Here is a 16,909-nt window from a genome sequence, read left to right as displayed (position 1 = left end):
AAATAGTGCTTTGATTTGATATGATATATTAATAATTCATTGTAGGACATTTCGGTGAAAATAAGTAGGTTTTGTTAGGTGGCATGAATATATATATATATATATATATTTCCTCTGCCCACAGCTTACCCATTACATCTTAGTTTTCATTAAAGTTAATTTAAGAAGAATACATGATTAATATATAAAGTTAAAGTGACTTCAATTTTTTTCAAGTTCACACATCAAATAATTATTAAATAAAACTAAGACCACATTACAAGCACACTGGGCATACGGTGAAGGAAACTCTCCAATATACGTTATTATTTTTTTTCGTAAGAAAGTTTTTATATCTCATTATAAAAAAAAATTATATATAGTTATAATATTTTATACTAAACAAAATATTGTCATTGTGTCCCCTATAAATGGGTTATAAAAAAGATATATAAATACTATAATATATTGATGATTTAATGACTTATGGGAAATGAACTAGTACACTTTGCTATAGTACTAATACCACCAACATGCCTTTCCACATCTTAGGCAGTCCCCCAACAAAACCCAACATGGCTTTCAACATCTTAGGCAGTCAATTTTATTATTCACATATTTATTTATTTTTATATAGTTTAATTTTTCCCATATAATTTTTGAAAAATAAAATACCCCGAAATTTCACTGACCGTTGAATTCAGGCCATTGGTTCTGATCTGGAGGCAAAAGAAAAAAAAGGCGGGAGTTTGAGAAGGGTTGGCGTAAGGCCCCACTTATCCACCAAAATGGATCCCAATCCCCAGCAAACATTCGCCGGCGCGGTCACCGGAAACCACCGCATCCGCATGGTATGCTTCTTCTCCGCCATTCTCTCATTCACTTCCAATCTCTTCTATCTCCATCCAAATTCGGCCTCTGGAATAGATCCATTGCGCACATTTCACTGTTTTCTTATTCTTTTATGCTTCTTTTCTCATCAAATTAGGTTCCCTGCTTGTTTCTATGCTTTCTAATTGTTTGATCAGTTCTAGGGTTGGAATTTTTTTCTTTATTATGTTTTTTTGTTTTTTGTTTTTTTTTGGGATTGGGCATACGAGGTGTTGTGCTTGTGTTTCTTGGATTTGTGGGAAGCTGATGTTAGTTCTTTGGCGTATAATCTGTGAAATTTGGATTTGATGAGTTTGGGGTGTGAAAATCTTGAAATTTTGGTCAATGGTACTGCCACTGGTTTTCTTGGATCTGTAGGTTTCTGAATTTAATTGTTGAAAAGTTATCAGGCCCCGTGCATTTGAAAGTCCTATGATTTCTTGATCTGTTTTCTTGCTTTTGTTTTTGTGACTGAGTGATTCATTTTCAATGTTATTCTAGTTGGATGATGATGTTGAATAGCTTGTGTGGTTTTATTTCATGCCTTTTCTTTGAATGATTGACAGATTTAAGAATCTACTTTAGTATTAATGCCTTGAATGATTGGCTTACTTTAGTAACATTATCTTCATTGCATGCCTTCACACAACAAATTTCTTGACATATGCACTAGTGATTGTGAATGAAAGCAGGTAAAATCACGTTTTTGGAAATAGGTGTGGCCACAGTAGATCACTCCCATAGTCCCAAACTTGGATGAGTTTAGTTGCCTAGTATTTTGTCCATTCACCGTGAAACTGACGGCCAGATTATTAAGTCTCTATTGCATATGTGACACCTATTGCTATAAATGATTATTGACTCTCATTGCCTTTCTGTAGAATCATGTAATATTAACCACAATTATTTATTCTGTTGAAATGTTGTGCCACTCAAGTTGCTCTTTTTTCTTTCTTTTTTTCCCCCTTTTTTGGTTTGTGCATCTATGGGCTTCAGCTTTCAATTATTTTATTACCAAAGAGGTACTTCTCTTCAATGCATCTCAGAATAAAAAAGATGAAAATCTTGTTTGAAAAAGAGCATTGATATTTTTACCAGAAAAAGAACATTGATTTAGCTGCATTATTGCAGGCGAACCCTAGTACTTCTCAGCCTGGATGGTATTTCACACGCAAGGAAATTGATGAGAACACTCCTTCTAGGAGAGATGGCGTCAATTTGACAACAGAGACCAAGATTCGGAAATGCTACTGTAAACTTTTGCAGGACTTAGGGAATCACCTACACTTGTGAGTGCTCTATATGTTTGTTATATGCTTGTCCTTTCTTATTGAAAGGCTTGGGTATTATTTGGTTGGTTTCTGGTTTTCTTAGACACGAATTCCACAAATTATTGGTGGTTTGCCTATGACTTTATTAGCTGATTAGAGCATTTCACTAAAATTGAGATTGGCATGGTAGAATTTTATAATAATACACATCTTCGATAATTTTTTACAAGTAGTTATTTCTTGGCCTTATCAATAGCATCATTCTGTTTTCTACTAGTTTGATAGCCTTCCGTAATTGTCATTATAAGTGAAGCTAAATTTGTATGTGAAGGTCGTGGTTTTATTTGGAAGAAAACAAGACTCTGCGTGAAATTCTTTGGCAATAGCTCTGCGCTATGCCAATTTTCTTATGAGAACCAATCTCAATTTCCTGTCATGTGAAATGCCATCTACCCATTATTAGGAAAATACTCCTATGTGGGATTTGCATGAATTAATGTATGTGTTCCTTAATGTGCTGTAATACTTAATATGAGCACATTGTATTTGGAAGGATTTAACCCCTAGAAACATATTGCATGAAATTTCTTCTTCCAACAAAATAAAAAAGAAATCCATATTGCATTGAGATGAGTAGCATTCCTTTTTATCTGTTGGATCATAATTTTCATTTGCATCATCGCATGTTGCTTGTATGTGTTTGTAACTTTACCCAAGAATGTGGTTCTGTGTATATTCTTTGGTTACTTCTCAATAATAAATTACAAAATCAGTTAAAATTACTACAAACTTGAAGGAGAGCACATTGTTATGGGATTATTTTCAATCCTCCTAAATTTAAATATTTGACTATAGTAAATGCTTGGGTATTTGTGGTTGCCGTACTTTTCATCTCAATTGTACCAGAGTTTCTTTTTTTTTTTTCAGTTACATGTTGCTTTATGCGGCTGCTTGAAAGTTTATGTATAAGTTTATCCCTCTTTTGCTTCTGGGGATACTGTTTTTGATATTTTAAATTCAGCCGTTGTAATTTTAACTGCTAGATCTTTAATTTTATTTACATTTTGGTAGAAGACCAGCTGATAATTAGACCACCCTTTGTTCACCTGTGGTCCTAACATGACCAAGGTTCACCGTTTTATGTTTTGAGTTCTGCATTAATTTTCGCAAATCGCTAATTATGCACTCCAATTTGTCTGCTTTTGATTAGTCCCTCTTGAAACTGATAACTGGTGCATGCATTTAGGTTGATGAATAGGGTCAAGGCTTTATTGGTTTGCTCAATTTTTGGTCACAATTGCTATTAATATGCCTATCGTAGCTTTACCACTTCACACTTATCTCTGTTTATGAGAACACAGGATTTGATTTTTCATTATGTAACTAATTGAACTCTTGAAAGTTTATTTAGTGCGGACCTCAGGAAACAATAACTACTGCAATTATACTTTGTCAGCGATTTTTTCTTTGTCTGTCCCTTGCCAAGAATGACTTTAAGGTGAGAACTTGTTTCCTATTATTGTTGAAGTTTTACCATAATTGTGTATTGGCATTGTCATGCCTTTTTCTTTTTCTGTTAGATGAAGGACTTGCGTTATTAAACCAGTATGAATGCCAATTATTAGCAGCCTATGGTTTCCTCTGTCACTGGCAGTTTTTTATTTAGCAGGGGATATTTTCCATAGAAACAGGATTGAGACATTACGTAAATTAAGTTTTAATTTGTTCATTTGCTGAGAACTTTTTTTTTTTTTGACGAACTTCTCAAACAGAGAAGCTAATTTATTGAAACCAAAAAGAAGCTAAAGAAGTTACAGAGGCTAAAAGAACAAGAAAACGAAACTACAATTAGAAGGTAAACCCATTATTGACAAAAGAGTGCATGATCCAATAAGGAAGATCTTTTCCAAAAAGAAACAGGTTGAGGTACTGGTGATGGAAGCCGAAGGACGCCAGATTGGCTGCCGGCATTCCCCAAGAAAATGGTATAATATGGATGCGGGGGCGACAACACATATCCAATAAGAAATTAAGGTTGCTGATTTGCCAGGACTCCATCCGAGGAGTTGTCATGCATACATTGAGAGACACAGCCTGCAAAAGAAATCTTGTATGTAGCATTAGAAAAGAAGAAACCGACCGATCTTACCTCTAAATTGTGATTTGAAGCTGCACGAGTGAAGATGAAGTATCCGTCAGCACTAGAGAAATTGTTTAAAATTAATTTTCTGCCAAGAGGGTCTTTAGTGTTGAAGGAGAAATCACGGACATGTGTCGCTGCCCTGTTCACAATGGAAGAGTAATTGGGACGAATGTTTTTAAATATTGCATTGCAACGGCAAATCCATATGTACCCAGCACCAGCCGCGATGATTGCTAATGTGTTCATAGACTGGCCAAACTCGATGACCCAATTTCCAGAGGAGAATCCATTAGTGAATAATATAGACATGTTCATCCTGGAATTGATTTGATCCCAGACACCATGGATTATATTGCACTGATACATTAAATGGTCGATCGTTTCACGATGAAGCCCGCAGAAGACACAAGAATTATCCACCCATCCCATTGTTCTGAAGTAGAAAATTGTCAATTCAAGAAGTAATAAACTGCTGATGATATTTTAGGACAAAAAGATTTAGGCATCCAAATCCAGTGATTATCCGAGTTATGATCAATAAAATAAATGTTCTTGTCAAAGTGTTCAATGGGATTGCCAAAGAGAAAATTAAGACCCTGAAGATCCCACTGATCACCATGGACAAGGTCAGAGAGATGAATCTGATTAATATTGGCATCCATATTGAGATACGTGGGTTTGAGGGCAACAGGTATATCAAAAAACCAAGGGCCCCATAGGAGAGAAGTGCTCGCTAGATTAATTGAATTAATTTTACAATAATGCTTAATAAAGGCTGCAGAATTACATAAACCACGGAAAAACCAGGAGCACTTAGCGGGCACGCCATCATGCCAAAAATTAATTTTCCCATATTTATCGATCAAGATTTCCACCCACAAACTGTCATGATTGTTTAAATACTTGAAGATATGTTTGGACATAAGTGAATGTTTGGCAAGAGCAAGATTTTTAATACCTAAGCCTCCCTCAGACTTACCTTCTATTAAAATGTTCCAACTCACATTATGGATGCCCGTTCCATTGCCATTCCTACTCCAAAAAAATTTTCTAACAGCTTTGGAAAATCAGACAGAATTAAATTAGGTATAGGATAGACTGTCAAAGTGTAAACCGAAACGGAGAGAAGAACAGAATTAATCAAGATCGTTTTAGCAGCTGGAGTAAGGTGAAAATTAGCCCATTTAGTAGAGATTCTTCTGACTTTATCCACCATTGGCGGAAAGGTTGGGGAAGTAATTCTCTTGGGAGAGATGAACACACCTAAGTACTTAAAAGGGAAGAAGGCTTGTCTAAGATTTAGAATAGAACAAATTCTTTTTAAAACATGTTTATTAAACCAAGATGGGAAAAAAACTTGAGATTTAAAGTAATTGGGATGCTGACCAGTAATGCTAGCATACAAGGATAAACAGAGCTGAATATTTCTAGCCACCTTACGAGAGGCCTGAGTGATTAAAATCAAATCGTCTACGTACATAAGATGATTAAAATTATGCTGCAAATTACTGTTAAAACTAGGGACAAGATTGTTCTGAAGACTAAAATTAAGCATAGTAGTAAGGGTTTGAGAAACAAGAATAAATAAGTAAGAGGAAATGGGGTCTCCCCGACGAACTCCTCGGGAGGAAGAGAACCAAGGAGTAGGTCTACCATTAACGAGCAAAGCAAAGGAACAAGACTGAAGACAAGAAGTGATCTAAGAAATCCAAAGTGAAGGAAAATTCATTTTGGCAAGAATGGCAAGAATTGCTCTCCAATTAAGGGTATCGTACGCTTTTTCAATGTCTAATTTGAGAATCATCCTAGGGGGGCTATAGGTATCATTTCAATCAAATGAGCAACCTCTTGCACAGTAATTATATTATCAAAAGAGCAGTGATTAGCCACAAAACCCACTTGTTCCCGACCGATAAGAATGGGAATGACTTTTTTTAATCTATTGGCAAGAAGCTTCGAAATAATTATAAAAAAAACATTGCACAAGGAGATCGGACGGAAATCAGAGAAAAGTTTAGGATTATCTTTTTTAGGGATGAGGGCAATATAAGTTTTACCCCAGGAGGAAGGCATGAAGGAGGTTTTAAAAAAATGTTGGATAGCTTCAAAAAGATGAGCACCGATAATAGGCCAAACAGATTTGTAAAACTCATCATGGAAGCCATCAGGACCAGGGGACTTACCTGGGAGGAGGTCAAGGAGAGTGAGGTAAACTTCCTCCATGGTGATTTTCCCAATGAGCTAAGCACTATCAGAGTCTGAGGGTCTGGGAAGATCAGGAGGAAGGGCTTCGGTTATGTTTGACATAGTGTTGGAAGGGCCGTTCCAGAGGCTTTGATAGAAATTCATGAAAGCTTGATCAATGCCTGAGGGATCACTAAAAACATTACAATTAAAATCTTCAATCTGAGAAATGAAATTGGAATGAGAACGAGTACGGAAAAGAGCATGGAAAAAGCTAGTATTTTTATCACCATCCAAAACTGCTCTGGCGCTGCAAAGCAGTAAGTTTGGCATAAAGCTCAGGCAGAACAGAATGAGCACTGGGGTCAGAATCGGAGAGCTCCAGATTACCTATCTCAGCTTTAGTTTTAGAAATGGCGGCATCCAAATTATTAACACCAGAGAGACACCAGTTATTAAGTTTAGAACGAGTGCGAGAGAGGAAATGAGTGAGCACATGCATGAGGTTACCATGAGGAGAGAAATTCTAGGCTTCACGGACACTATTGTGATAGCCTAGATAATCAATCCAAAAGTTTTCAAACCGGAAAATTTTCTTTTTATGAATTGAAAGAAAGTTGACAGTTAGAAAAAGAGGGGAATGATCCGAAAAGGAACGATTGAGATAAGAAAGAGTATATGACTTAAATATATCGTTCCACTCAAAGTTTACCAGGCAGTGATCAAGTCTGGCCCAGCGACGAGCTGAGCCATGTTGATTGTTGCACCAGGTGTAAGGGGAACCGATGTATTTTAAGTCCACGAGATTATTACTATCGATAAAATCATTGAAAAACGTAATTTACGACAATAATAAAAGAAAGTCCCACCTTTGTGCTCAATCCTGGGAAGAATAGAGTTAAAATCTCCCAGGATGAGCCAAGGGAGTCTAAGGTGAGAGAGTTTAGAAAGTTCATGCCAAAGAAAATGTTGATTAAAACACCGAGAAGAGTTATAAACTATTGAAATGATAAAAGGTTTAGAAAACGTAGTGGAAACCACAACATGTAAAGCACAATGAGAGACTGCAATAGGAGTGACCTGGCTTATGGACGAGCTCCACAGGATGAAAATACCACCAGAAAAACCCTCGGTGAGAACAAAAGCCCATTCCCAGTGCCTAGGAATTTTCTTACAAAAACGATTAACCCGATCGGAGTTGCCGCGAGTTTCGACAAGACAAACCAAGAAAGGCTTAAGCGTTTTGATGAGTTTGAGAATCCGAGAAGTATCCCCAGCGGAGATACCCCTACAGTTCCAATAGAGAATTTTAGCTGAATTCATGGTAAACAAATTTAAAGAAAAAGAAAGAAACTTCCTTGTGAACGGGAAGACTACAGGATGAACACTGAATTCTCAGGTACAAGAGCTCTCGGTTTTTACCCTGCCTTTTTTTGGCGAAATCTCATTAGTATGTGACCCTTTTTTGATGAGGGCATCTCGTCTGATTTCCGCTTGATATTGAACCAGCGTCATAGAGTCGTCGGGCCCGTCTTCCTCATCAAGCATCTCTTCGTCTTCTTCTTCAGATGAATCATCGTTTTCTCCATTATCCTCCTCCATCTCACTGGATTTAAGGGCAGAGGAGACTGTTGCTACAAGAGAACCATGCAGGTGTCCAGAAGATGAAGTGTTAAGGGGGACAACTGGAATAGATGTTCGAAGGATGGGGCGAGGGGAAGTGGGTCGAGAGGAGGTGTCTAGCTGTGCGACTCAGGGGTTGTGAGAAGGAGTGATTTGAGAGGGTAAGTTAGGCGATGGACTGTCTCGAGAACCGCTAAATGGGATGATTTGAGTGGAGGAGTCGTTCAGAAGAGAAGCCTGGGGATTAGGAGAATCAGATAAAGGTTGTACAAGATTTGAGGGGTTATTTTCAATGTGGGCGGTGATGATCTCGTTGCTTTGATTAACGGCTAGATTTGCAATGGGAGAGTGGATGAGTGGGGTTGTTACGGCATCAGAGCTTGGGGGAGCGTGAGGAGCATGAATAGTGGAGGACCGCCCTCTCCCAACGAACCGGGATCTACCACGTAAGCTGTGAGAGGCGGTGCCTCGGGACTCAGTGAATTCGGTATCTGAACCGGCTGTTGTTCGCGGGGTCACATGAGTGGCATGAACTGCACCACCGCCACGACCCCGGGCACGGCCACGCCAGCGGGACACCAGAAGCCGAGGCCCGAAATCTGTTTCCAGTTTATCCTCAGAGCAAGGGACGAATATAGGGTCTGAAGTATCCCTGCGTTGATTGGCGTCGTGCGAGACTTGGATGGCTCTCTCTACCGGCAGTCGTTCTTCATGAGAGGGTAAAGAGATCTCACTGGCCCCGAACGACGAGGATCGAGTGCACGAATTACTTCCATGACCGATAAGCTCACAATTGTAACAAAAGGTCGGTAATCGCTCGTACATCACAACAACGAACACTTTGTGAGAATTGTCACTAATCCAAAATCCACGGCAGGGAGGTTTAGATAAATCTATTTCAATACAAACTTGAGCATATTTAGATCTAGCCAGCGTGGATGTAAATTCATCCACTTTAATGAGATTTCCAAAATTGCTAGCAATAGTCTCAAGAGTTTCTCCATCCCAACATTCGATTGGCAAGTTGTGGAACTGAACCCAAATTACAGCAGAGTTAAGCTTGGCTCGAAGAAGGGTTTACATGGAGACAGTTGAAGCATAATCCCATTCACGGACCAAGTCCCCTCAAGAAGAAGTCGATGCATCGCTTGTTCAGTAGAACATCTGATCAATAAAAACCCATTTGGAAGATCGGATATGAAAATCTCACCAAGATTATTCCATTTAGCAAGAAGAGACGTCTTGACTTGCTCGAAAGGGGGGATTTACCAAACAGCTTTCCATATAGAGCGTACTGGAACTTCATACGACCACGGCTGATGGCATCCTTGTCCAACCGGACGAAGCTGGTAGTAGTTGCTTTAAGTTTGCTTAGAAGCTGAGCATTATGGAGAGGAGAGTGGTCCAAGGACTGAGTTAGAGAAGAAGCTATTTTGGACCAGGACTTTTGTGGGGGAGGGGGAGGTTGGCCCCCGCTTGCCATGGCAAGGGGGGAGGCGGAAGCTACTAAAAAAGCAGGGAGGAGGAAAGCAAGGGTGATGTCCAGAATCAGGTAGAGCTCTCTAGAGCACTACCAAACAAACATTCCATTTGCTGAGAACATTGATTAAGCCTTTACTTCCATTTGACTGCAAGGAACTAGTTAAATCTCAAGGGTTAAATAACCTACATCTTCTTAATGCCATATGGAGGTTTGTATTGCAGCCGATGTATTTCCATTATGATCTTTTCGAGAGAGATGACATGTGTTATGTTCCTGTCCTGTCATGTTGACTGAGACAATTATCAAGTATTAACTGGAGTAAAACATAAGGGGTTATTTAACAGCTCAAATTGTATTTTAACATTTTCAACGCACTGTTTTTCGTGAAAATGTCTAAATTATGTTTCCTACTCAAAGACCAAAAAGAGGGGAAAAAAACCAAAGAAAAACAAAACAAAACAAAAAAGAGTAAGAAAAGAAAAAAAGAAATTGACTGCTTAAACAGAAAGTGCTTTGTCTTCGTTCATTTTGCCATGAACTTTTTTGTGACAAAATATGATCAAAATTTTGATTTTTATCTTCGAGGAAATGGTCGATGACTACTTCTATTTCTTGTAGCATATTATTAAGCTTGATGTTTTGCTATATGCTTTAGTTTGATCTAGATATTGACTTTCATTTATTCATGGTTGGAGTTTATTAGATTAGAAGTGGGGTTGTGGAACTAGATGATTTGCACATCACCCATTCATAGCCAAATGCAGATTACTTGTTTCCTGTTATTCTTTTCCTGCTTTGCTGCATTAGTTTCAACACTTATGACATGGTGTTCAGCACTACATTTTTGCTATCCTTCTTTCCTATTTGGGCACTCTTTGGATGATTGACTGCCTATCCAGTGAGTTTTTCCTTTTTCTCTTTCTAATATGGTGTTGGTGAATATTTCTTGTTTTATTTATCTATTGTACATTAATCTGTGTAAACTAGTTTTCATGCATGTATACACTCTTGTTATTCATGCTTGCGTTTAATCCTGGAGTTTGGGAAATTTCTTGGTTCATTTAGTTCTTTGATCCTGTCTTCCTTTATTTCGTTAGCTGTTTTATATTTACTTATCCAAAGTAGTTCTCATGCATATATATTATATACCCTTAGAAAATCTTTAATTACACGGACACCTTTAAAATCCTTTTTGTTTACATCCACACCTTAGGTTCAGCTTTGTCAGTAGCCGGCCATCTGAAAGTTCGAGGAAATCCTGCAATGTCATTTAACTCTTACTACTATTAATCTGTCATTAAGTCAGTATTCTAAGTTAACATTTTTGCACAATGCCTTAAATTATATGTATGTCTTTGAACATCAATGTTGGGTGATGGCAATGAAACCTATCCAAATGTTATGTTTTTTTTATGGCCTTGGTTAGAATTAAGGCAAAAACGGTGGACTAGGGGGATAAGAAAATATACACCTGAATTTGATGTTTTTGTCGTGGGGAATATCTGATTGTTAATGGAAGTATATTTTATCTGCAGGCAATAGCTATTGCTTGCTTGCTACTTGCAACTAAAACCACAGGAACTCCCCGCTCATTGGAAGAAATCACTAATTTTTCATTTGTGATGATACATAAAAAGAATCCAGTTGCTGCACTTAGAATTAAGCATAAGGTATTCTGATGCAATTTTATATTAATTATTGCTGCCAAAATTTTGTCACCTGCAATCACTGCCGTTTTTATTCTGTCTTGATGCTTGATCTTATCTCTCTGAACTAGTGACTGCATTTCTCTGCTTATCTCCCAAAATCTGATGATCCTGTTTTATACCAGGAAGTGCTTGAACAGGAGAAGGAACTCATAAGACGAGCAGAATTACTTGTTCTTGACACACTCGACTGTGATTTGGATGTGGCACTTCCGTATCCTACCCTTGTCAGTGCCTTAAAAAAATTTGATGATGTTGCAAGTTGGCTTGCTCCAACTGCATGGAGTTTACTGAGAGATTGGTATGCTAAACATCTGATAGACTGCTACTCTCATCTTTATACCTATGAGGGAAGTTTTACTTTAATTTTCTTTTCTACACCATGTAGGCTGCAGACATCACTTTACATGCAGTTTGAACCACATTATCTTGCTGTAGCAGCTCTCCATATTTCCTCTGTGATTTTGAAAAATTGGGACGTGTCTGATTCTGACATTGGATGGATTGAAGAATTCCATGTAACCTACCAGCAATTTTCAGGTATCACTTCTTGAGAGGTTTTTTGTGAGACAAACATCAATGATCATGATGTACTATTTTATTGTTTCTCCTGCAAATTTTAGATTTTTTTTCCTATCCAGATATTTGCCAGCAAGTGGAAGAGATGCGCGATTTGAGTAACATCATTGTATGGTAAGTAGTTCTTGATGTGAGTTCATGTTTAGAAAAAAATTCCTTCTTAAGTTGGATGGAGTATGTTTCAAGGTGTCATCAGAATGAATGAACATTGGCAATGATTGATGGCATTATTCTTTTGGATTAGCAAGCGACTGAATACAGGTGTAGAGCCAAGTCAGCCATGAATGTCGACGAAGTTAAGCAGAGGTACATTTGCTGTATAAATTTTGTCAGAAAAGGAAAGGGCATACTGTATAGAATGATGTTACTATATTGTCATCTACAACTAACTGCAAGAGAAAAAAAAAATATACAGAATGACATTGCTCTGTAGTCATCTACAACAGATTAAAAAACAATATAGGATTTTGTTTGTCCTGAATTAGGAGACTTGTACATGCCTGGGTTGTTTGTGAATGAGATTTTAAAAATAAATAAATAAATGCGTGTAAGGCAAATATTTAAAACCTAAATTTTGGACTGGGCACTGGGGAGAAAATTTGAAATAAAGATTACGGACTCTCTTGTGGTAGGGGTGATAGCTGTTTTTTTACAAAGGCAACAAGTGCCACCCCTCAAAGGATACACATCCAGAAGATATTTTGGGAACTAAATTGAGTTAATAAATCTTTTTTTCATGTAACCTTGAAAGGTAGAGAAATGATATCTTTCCACAACAGTGAATTTACAGTAGTTTTACAATAATTATATAGTTTACTATAATGTATATACAGTATTGCCAACCCAAGAATTCAATCTTAGATCTGCCCATTCACTATCCTAGTAACATATCACTATACTAAATAGTGGTTGTTTATTAAAATTTTTTCTATTATTTAATGTTATTTAATTTTTAAAATTTTTTAATTAAAATAAATGGGTTTAAAAATAGTTTATTTTATAAATGGTTTAGATAAAAATATTAAAAGAATTATGTAAAAATAATTGCAGATGAATTGATATATATATAGTATAAATTTTCTGGGTATGAGTTTAAGTTTTTAATATCTAGGTGCGTTTGATGGTATCATTAAATTGCTATATCATCAGATATCGTTAATCATTGCGAATATTGATAATAATGAATATTGTTAACTATTATCAGGTATTATATACACATGAATAATAATATTAAATAAAAATCTAACTATTATTATTTGGAGTTCCTAAATTTTAAATTTAGATACATCATCAGGGGACATGCCTTTCTATATATATGCACACATGTATAAAAATGAGAATGAATAGGAGAGTGATATATATATATATATATATATATAAAAGAAGAATAATAAACATGCATGAGATAGCACCTTTCATTTGTACTTATGTTAATGTAGGTTAGATAAGATGTTTAGTTGTTTGTTAATGTTTGTTTTGAAAGTGTCAAAATAAGATTGAACAGTGAATATTAAAGTGGAACTATTGCAGATTTTGATCAAATAATTGATCATTGCACATTCATAAATTTGTAAGTTATGAATGACAATAGAAGATTGATCTTCATGTGAGTGAAATGCCATCTATGTAATCTACTAATGTTTATAAAAGAACATAAATTAACAATCTATAGATTATTTTTTAATATTATAATAAAAAATGGGATATATAGTATTTTGACATATAACCAAACAATTTCAACACTCCAATCATATTTATGTTAGTGGATCTAAAACCAAAAACTAAGATTTTGAGACTCACCATGCGAACCTAGACCTACTTACTACCCATTACTACCCATGCACGTCGCCATCCGTTGGAACACTCTCATAAGAAAGCTCTCTCTCAGTCCCACCCCAACCCATGCCCTCCACCTGTTCGTCCAAATGCTCCGCTCGCCCCCCTCCCGGCCTGACACCTTCACCTACGCCTCCGCGCTCAAGGCTTGCGGCCGCGCGCGTGCCCATTTCTCGGCCAGGACTATCCATGCCCTTACGGTCAAAACCAACACCTTGTCCAATGCCTTCGTCGCTAATACCACCTTGCACACCTACGCTTCATGTGGAGACATCGACTCCGCTCGAAAACTCTTCAGCTTGTTCTTCTCCCCTGATGTCATTGCTTGGAATGCGATGCTCTCGGGCTACGTCCAGAATGATCTCCTGGATGATGCTTTGAAACTGTTTGATCGAATGTGGTCAGCTGGAGTTGCGCCTACTGCTGTGACTGTGATTAGCGTCCTCTCAGCTTGTGGCGGTGCGAAGGATTTTTCTCTGGGGAGGCAAGTTCATGGTTTTGTGAAGAAAAGCGTCATGCAATTTGAACGAGAGCTTTTTGTAGGGACTTGTCTTATAGACATGTATGCCAAATGTGGGTGCTTGGAGTTCAGCCTCAAGGTGTTTGATGAAATGCGGATTAAGGATGTTGGTGTTTGGAATGCACTCATTGGAGGGCATGTCCACAATGGCTGCTACTATGATGTTCTTCGAATTTTCAAAGACTTGGAAATGTCAGGGCTGATTCCAGATGAGCTGACAATAGTTTGTGTGGTAAGTGCTTGTGCTAATTTGGGTGAGCTTGAGATCGGAAAGAAGATACATTTATACATAAAAGAGAGATTTCGTGATGTTAATGTAAAAATAGGGACTGCACTGATTGATATGTACTCGAAATGCGGGTGCATCGCGAAATCGAAAGAGGTTTTTGATTTGATGCACGAGAAGGATGCCACAGCATGGACCTCGATGATCGGAGGGCTTGCCATTCATGGGCAAACAGAAGATGCGCTTCAGTTGTTCTCATTGATGCAGAGGTATGGTGTGAGGCCTGATGGAGTGACCTTTGTGGGTGTCCTATGTGCTTGCAGCCATGCTGGATTGGTAGAACAAGGGTTGCAATATTTTTATTCTATGATAAAAGAATACAGCATTGTTCCCAGAATTGAGCATTACGGTTGCATGATTGATCTTTTTGGCAGAGCTGGCCGTCTTAAGGAATCCCTTGAGTTCATATATTCAATGGACGTTCGAGCAAATGCTGTTGTTTGGAGGGCACTGCTCAGCGCATGCAGATTAAATCTAGATGTTAAATTAGCTGAGGTTGCAGTTAGGAATTTGCTCGAGCTTGGAACACATCATTGTGGGGATTATGTTCTTCTTGCAAATATTTACGCATCGAAGGGGATGTGGAATGATGCTCGGAGGATTAGGGAAATGATGGAAGGTTGGATTCAAAAGAAACCAGGTTTTAGCTTGATTGAACTACACAATCAAATGGAGGATGAGGGGAACCTTGTTGTTTTATAGATCTGATAATATACATTGATAACTCCACACCAGGGACCAGGCTATCCTGCAATGAAAATGTGAGGATCATTAAGAATGCATGGTATGAGAATGCTCTGATTGATGCTGCTGCTATACTTTTGCAAAGAATGTTAGAGTATACCGCATAATTATACTTCTGATTTCACTGTAAATAATTTATAATTTCATTTAAAAAGCTGAAGTGACTTGGTGTATGCAGCAGAACTAACAAAGAACCCAGAAGCCTCTGAATTAAAAGCACAAGCTGAAGGCAAAGTGCCTATACTAGCTGCTAAGCATTCTCCTCTAATAGGTGCCATTGCTTACCTTTTGTTGTTACTCAAACTCAAAATTCGTTTATTGCATATTTTAAATTTTGGATAGCAATCATCTACTGTATATTGTTTACATTGTTCAATCTATGGTATACTTCAGTTGTGAGGTTGTCCGTAAATATCATGGAGCTGGCAGGTAATTGTTGTTTTTATGAAGCTGTATTTTATATTTGGATGATTTTTATCTGCTTGTTGCAGCTTTGGATATGTTAAACTGTGCAAATTTAATCTATATATTATGCATACATTTATCTGATTATATTTTGTTATAATTCAATTAGAGTCTCACGTTCAGTATGGAAACCTTCCTTCTCATATCAAGATCTCATTACTGCACATCCTCAACTTGTCAATGACTCAGGTGAAATGTAGATATATAGATCGGTGTGTTAGCAGAAATCAGTTGGTCAGCTTGTTTCTGGGTAGTTTGTAGATCCATTCACACATTGATTTGCAAAACTATCCAACTTACTGCTACTTTGCAAAAGACAAAAGAAGAAGCATTTTCTTAAAATGACATCATAGAACACTTCATGGACATATTGCCATTTTATGCTTTGTCAATATATTAGATGCTTTGAAAAAGAACAATCTGTATGAATGAAGTCCCATCTTTATTTCTCTGTGAACTCCATCCATGAATCCTTTAAAGCTGACCCTTAATAGAGTTAAGCTATGATGCTTAACTCATACTCCTTTTCTCCCACCACCAGGAAGTGAGACCCTTCATCTAGAACTTTAGCACCATCCACTTCAGTTCTACCAAGATGCTTACAGGGATTCATAATGAACTCAACATTAGCTTCTTCGCCAGCATCCAGCTGCACACTCTTGAACCTGATCAATTGCTCCATTGGTCTTCCCTGCAAGGTACTAGATGAACGCTTGAATAGCATCACAGGATGCCTTCCAGCCATAGGTCCATGATTCTTAACTCCAACCACGGCAGAGAATTTTAGATTTTTGCAAGCTTTAGAACCGATCTTCATAGTGTCATAACTATTACCACTGGTTTTCTTGAGGTCAAGGAGATTAACAGATTTGTTCAAGTAAACAGAGCCTTCGGTAGCAACAGATACAAACTCATAAGAGAATTTGGAGTAGCTCAGGCCAAAACCAAACTTGAAAACTGGTGTGCCAGTGTAGAACCTATAGGTGCGCCCTGGGTATCCTGTGGCTGGGTCTGCCCTCATCCTCATATCGGTCATTGGCACCTTGGTGAATTCCTGAGGATACCAAGTAACAGGTAATCTCCCACCTGTAAAAGCAGCAAAGCCAATGAAGTTTTTGCTTAAAACAGAAGGCCTAGAATGGTATAACAAAGTCATGAATCATGAGCAAGGACTGAATCCAGCTTAAAGCATAGCATCACTTTATGGTTTCTGAACATAT

The 16,909-nt window shown here is 37.6% G+C and overlaps 4 protein-coding genes across 8 annotated transcripts in view; 2 read left to right on the top strand and 2 right to left on the bottom strand.

The window, feature by feature from the left end:
- The first annotated feature begins 756 nt into the window (after nucleotides 1-756).
- LOC120262445 (cyclin-T1-4-like) lies at nucleotides 757-12,353 on the top strand. Of its 2 annotated transcripts, XM_039270551.1 has the most exons (7): nucleotides 757-830; nucleotides 1,981-2,138; nucleotides 11,089-11,223; nucleotides 11,385-11,560; nucleotides 11,648-11,799; nucleotides 11,901-11,952; nucleotides 12,035-12,353. In XM_039270551.1, coding segments are annotated over exons 3-7 (429 nt in total). In that variant the 5' UTR covers nucleotides 757-830; nucleotides 1,981-2,138; nucleotides 11,089-11,175; the 3' UTR covers nucleotides 12,036-12,353. The 2 variants fall into 2 exon arrangements, with proteins under 2 accessions (XP_039126485.1, XP_039126484.1); XM_039270550.1 differs by having other exon boundaries at nucleotides 11,901-12,353.
- Nucleotides 3,897-9,134, bottom strand: LOC120262446. The gene is made up of 2 exons (XM_039270552.1): nucleotides 7,528-9,134; nucleotides 3,897-4,696 (listed from the first exon to the last, which is right to left on the bottom strand). Exon 1 carries the CDS (start codon nucleotides 8,893-8,895, stop codon nucleotides 8,200-8,202), a length of 696 nt encoding a protein of 231 aa, XP_039126486.1. The 5' UTR covers nucleotides 8,896-9,134; the 3' UTR covers nucleotides 3,897-4,696; nucleotides 7,528-8,199.
- A 1,286-nt stretch (nucleotides 12,354-13,639) lies between the features above and the next one.
- The window catches only part of LOC120261052 (pentatricopeptide repeat-containing protein At2g29760, chloroplastic-like), a 4,517-nt gene continuing 1,247 nt past the window's right edge, over nucleotides 13,640-16,909 (top strand). The window contains exons 1-2 of one of the 4 annotated variants that reach the window (XM_039268724.1): nucleotides 13,640-15,241; nucleotides 15,406-15,495. In XM_039268724.1, the coding sequence (XP_039124658.1) occupies nucleotides 13,677-15,182 (1,506 nt within the window). In that variant the 5' untranslated portion in view covers nucleotides 13,640-13,676 and the 3' untranslated portion in view covers nucleotides 15,183-15,241; nucleotides 15,406-15,495. Of the gene's footprint in view, nucleotides 15,496-16,909 lie in introns of all 4 variants that reach the window. The other 3 variants (XM_039268723.1, XM_039268722.1, XM_039268721.1) reach the window with 3 other exon arrangements.
- Nucleotides 15,964-16,909, bottom strand: part of LOC120261051 (probable beta-D-xylosidase 7) — a 5,458-nt gene continuing 4,512 nt past the window's right edge. Inside the window, 1 exon segment of the mRNA XM_039268720.1 lies at nucleotides 15,964-16,775. Coding sequence (XP_039124654.1) covers nucleotides 16,186-16,775 — 590 coding nt within the window. The 3' untranslated portion in view covers nucleotides 15,964-16,185.

Source organism: Dioscorea cayenensis, chromosome 5 (assembly GCF_009730915.1).
Source record: "Dioscorea cayenensis subsp. rotundata cultivar TDr96_F1 chromosome 5, TDr96_F1_v2_PseudoChromosome.rev07_lg8_w22 25.fasta, whole genome shotgun sequence".
Lineage (NCBI taxonomy): Eukaryota > Viridiplantae > Streptophyta > Magnoliopsida > Dioscoreales > Dioscoreaceae > Dioscorea > Dioscorea cayenensis.
Note: the sequence above shows the minus strand (reverse complement) of the source record. Positions and strands in the feature narration are given on the sequence as shown.